Genomic DNA, 3,862 nt, shown 5'->3' with positions numbered 1-3,862 from the left:
GGACTCACCAGCTCCTACAGCAGCCTCAGGGCTTTGGGGGGCTCGTGGAAGAACCCTCTACATGGATCTCACCCCACTAGGCAGAAACCGGGGAGCCGGCCCAGCTCCCGGTGCTTTTTTCAAAGCACCGGGAGCTGGGCTGGATGGGGCAGCCATTGCCAAGCTGGGAGAGTGGGTGGGGGATGGGCCTGGCTGATTCAGAGATTCGGCAGCAGCCAAATCTCCAAATCTGATTTGGCCAATCCGATTCAGAACAGTGATCTGAATTACCAAATTGAATCACTGGCCCCCAAATCAACCGAATCTGAAGCAAATACTAGCCACTTTGCACAGGCCTAGTATCTAACACTACAATCCAGCAGAGAACTGGGCAGTGGTATGTGCCCTGAAAGTACAGGTTGGGCTGCACAGGTTCCAGCTACAAGCATTTGGTCTCCATCTAGTTGTGAATGCAGGAGATTTTTCCTTGACCCAGTGCATGCAATGAAAATGAAGACAGAAAGAGGTCCTCCTAAATTTTATTCTATCTTTAGGTAATGTTGGGGTGATGTTGTTACCGTAAGGGCTGGAGGAAGGGTACTGTGATACTTGAAAGCTTGCCTATATCCATACCAATTGTACAATTGGTCTAATAAAAGATCTCACCCACAAGAATTCTTGCACCTTGCATCCTATAGCCAAGATACTTTTCTTCCTCTCACCCATGTGCTAGCCCTAAAGGACCAGATAAACCCTGGTTTGCAAGGTTATACCTCTCCTGCGCTCTTCACTGAGCTTTCTCCTCTTCTTCCTGGCCTTAAACATGTGTGTTGTATCACTGCGCCCTGCTGCCACAACCCACCCCAGAGGCAATAGCATTGTAGTGGTAACAAGGAGGTTCCTTGTTTGCTGAACACAGCTCATCACGTCCGATAAAATGGATTTTAGAAACTCCATGTACATCCCTGCCTTGTGCAGCTGGACAGGGGCAGCCCATCAGAAAGGCTGAGCTCTGCTGTAAACACACAAGTATCTGCCCCAGCCCCTGCCCCATAGGAAGCAAGAAACAAGAGTGCCATTGACACAGGCTTCTGCAAAGTAGGGTCCCACTTGGTAAACCCTGCCTTGTGGTAGGAAGTGGGATGCTGAGGAGTCCAGGAGATGTTCTGACATGGCTGGGTCCATAGGACTGAGCACAGGGCTAGAAGCTGCTCCTGGAGTCCAGTGCCAGCTTCACCATTCACTCACTATGCAGCCTTGGGCTCTCTCCCCCAGTTTCTCCATTGTTAAACTGGGAATAATTATCCCTATAATTCACTGCTACATAGGAAAGTTGCAAATCCTCTGTAAAAAGCAAAGCAAGTAAGAGCTATTTTAATAACCCTAGAGTACGAGTCTCATATTAACTCAAAGATCAGGGATGACAGTAGCAGGGCAGGGTCCCTCTTTCTGAGTTCTTCAGTAATTTAATTCTGATGCGGACAGGTGAAGGGAAGCAGCCACTGACTTAGCCCTTGAAAGGGGCAGAGATCCTATCCTTTGCCTCCCAACATGGTGCATGACCATAATGGGCTTAACTGGAGCTTCAGAAGCACTACAAAACCACCTTGAACATCCTCTGCTCTAAGAGGTTCTGACACTGCTCTACAGAGTCATCCCATTTAAATACATGGGACCATCCCTGTCCCCTGGTGTCACTCCACCAACAAGCCCATGCACCAGGAATGAGATCAGTTGATCACAGATGCAAAAGCACACACAAGTACACATGACAAAACATTATTTCACAGTGGATAAAAAAGTAAATAAAAGATACCCAAAGGTCTGGGTGGGGTACCACATTACCCTTTTTAACTGTTTTGCTACTACGACTGGTTGAAGTGGTGTTCTGGCTTGGCACGAAAGTCTGCTCCCCCAGGCCACCTGCAAAGGAAGAAGAGAGACCCACATTTGAATAGGCACCGAGGCACTGACATAGATGCAGAGAAGGGATGACAGTGTAAATGGAACTGTTGGTATAGTAACTGGAAAGGCACCTGCCTATAGCTGAAGGAAAATGGTCAGTGGCTGGAGGTGAGGATGGAAGTGGGAGTGAGGGTGCACATGATCATGTCTAGTACACAGAGGATTGGCCACTGGCAGCTTTAAGTGGATAATAATGCCAACCCACTTTGAAAATAGCTTGGAAATCTGGAGATGAAAAGCACCAGGTGACAGACTGGTAGTAATAACAATAATGAAATACTACAACAGAAAAGGTTCTTGCTCAAGAATAAGCCACACTCATCTCCAGTAATTCAGCCAACTATTTTATACCCAGCATGACTCCAACCTTCCCTCTGTGTGGCTAGCAATACTGTTTTTCTTATTAAAATAGAAATTGGGCAGGTCTACTTTATATGTATTTTTTGTTGCTAACTCAGGGCCACATTTTCTGTTTCCAACACTCAACACCCCAGCTGGAATAGAAGGGGGCCACCAATTTAATGCAGAACCTAAACTGATCTATATCCTGAGTTTCTCAGCAGTGTTACTCCCTAGATTCCCGACCGCACATCCCAGAGTACAGGTGGGTCATAACTGCTAGAAGGATGGTTTAAAATGTTGTTCTGGGCTAGAAAGCAACTATGATGAAAGGTGTGGTATGGTGCTTCAAGGTTCTGTATCAACTGATGCCAGAACAAATGCACTTGGCTTGCAAAGAAAACCGTTAGCCCTGCAAAATGCAATGCCAAGCAGAGATAGCCAAGTCTACCTTAAATGAGCTAGCTAGCTTGGGTACTGGGAAATGGCATAACTGTGTTAGGGCAACGCTGCCTCCTGCTTCTTAGATGGGGTGTCTCTGCATTATGCTAACATACTCTGCAAGTCAAATCAGAGTCTTTCCTCCTCATGTACTCAGGGCCCAGTTATAAAGGATGAGCATGCTGAATTGTGGGCCTGTGCGAACAGGAAAATATTCGATTTGGATTCGGCTGATTTGGAGGACAATGATTTGAATTGGTGATTCAAATCACTGTCCCCATTCAATATGGCCAAATCTGAATCAGAGATTCGGCGCTGATTCAGAGATTCAGATCAGCCAGGGAGAGGCAGGTACAGCCGAGTGGCTTTCCCACAGCTCCTGTGGCTGTGCCTGCCTCTCCCTGGGTGGGGGAGCCGCAGGAGAAGCCCCCATGCCTGCCCTGCCCAGCTCCATCCCCTACCCAGCCCCAACCTCTCAGCACTTTAAAAAAAAAAAGCCCTATACTCACCAGCTGCAGCAGTAGGGATCAGGACCTCTGAGGGCTTGGGGCAGAGCCCCCCTGTACAGCATGAGGCAGTAGTGGGCAGAAGAGATTGCCCCCCCCACACACTTGGCACCCGCATGGCAGCTGCCCCATGGCACAGGTGCAGCGTGGCTCAGCAGAGCTGGGACTGAGCGATGCCGGGCCCCAGCCAACTGCTGGAGCTGCCCCAGCTCCCAGGCAGAATGCTACACCCGTGTGATGCGACAGCTGTCACACAGGTGCCAGGTGGGGGGGTGGGGGCAATTCCTGCTGCCCCCCACTGCATGAGGGGGGCTCTGGCACGAGCCCTCAGAGACCCTGATCCCCACTGGAAGATTTTTTTTTTTTAAGTGTTGGGGCTGGGCGGGGGCCATCAGGAGGGTTAGGTGGTGGGGGAGAAATTGGGGAGCGGGGGCTTTGCAGGGGGGGCTCTGCCACATGGTCCCAGAGCCCCCACAGCCCCTACTACAGCCAGTGAGTACAGAGCTTTTTCTTTTTTTTTTCCTGATTCCCGGACTGCTGGGGCTGAGCAGGGGGGAGTGATTGGGAGCAGGGGATGGGGGGAGCTCTGTCTCAAGCCCCCAGAGGCCCTGATCGCTGCTGCCAGGATTTTT

At 49.9% G+C, this 3,862-nt stretch overlaps 1 protein-coding gene across 1 annotated transcript in view; it reads right to left on the bottom strand.

Annotated features, from left to right (window-relative positions):
* TLL2 (tolloid like 2) overlaps positions 1-3,862 on the bottom strand; it is a 184,449-nt gene that overhangs the window by 89,941 nt on the left and 90,646 nt on the right. The window contains exon 3 of the mRNA XM_019555530.1: positions 1,825-1,902. Coding sequence (XP_019411075.1) covers positions 1,825-1,902 — 78 coding nt within the window. The remainder of the gene's footprint in view (positions 1-1,824; positions 1,903-3,862) is intronic.

The sequence above is a fragment of the Crocodylus porosus genome, unplaced genomic scaffold (assembly GCF_001723895.1).
Source record: "Crocodylus porosus isolate Cpor-Errol unplaced genomic scaffold, CroPor_comp1, whole genome shotgun sequence".
Lineage (NCBI taxonomy): Eukaryota > Metazoa > Chordata > Crocodylia > Crocodylidae > Crocodylus > Crocodylus porosus.
Note: the sequence above shows the minus strand (reverse complement) of the source record. Positions and strands in the feature narration are given on the sequence as shown.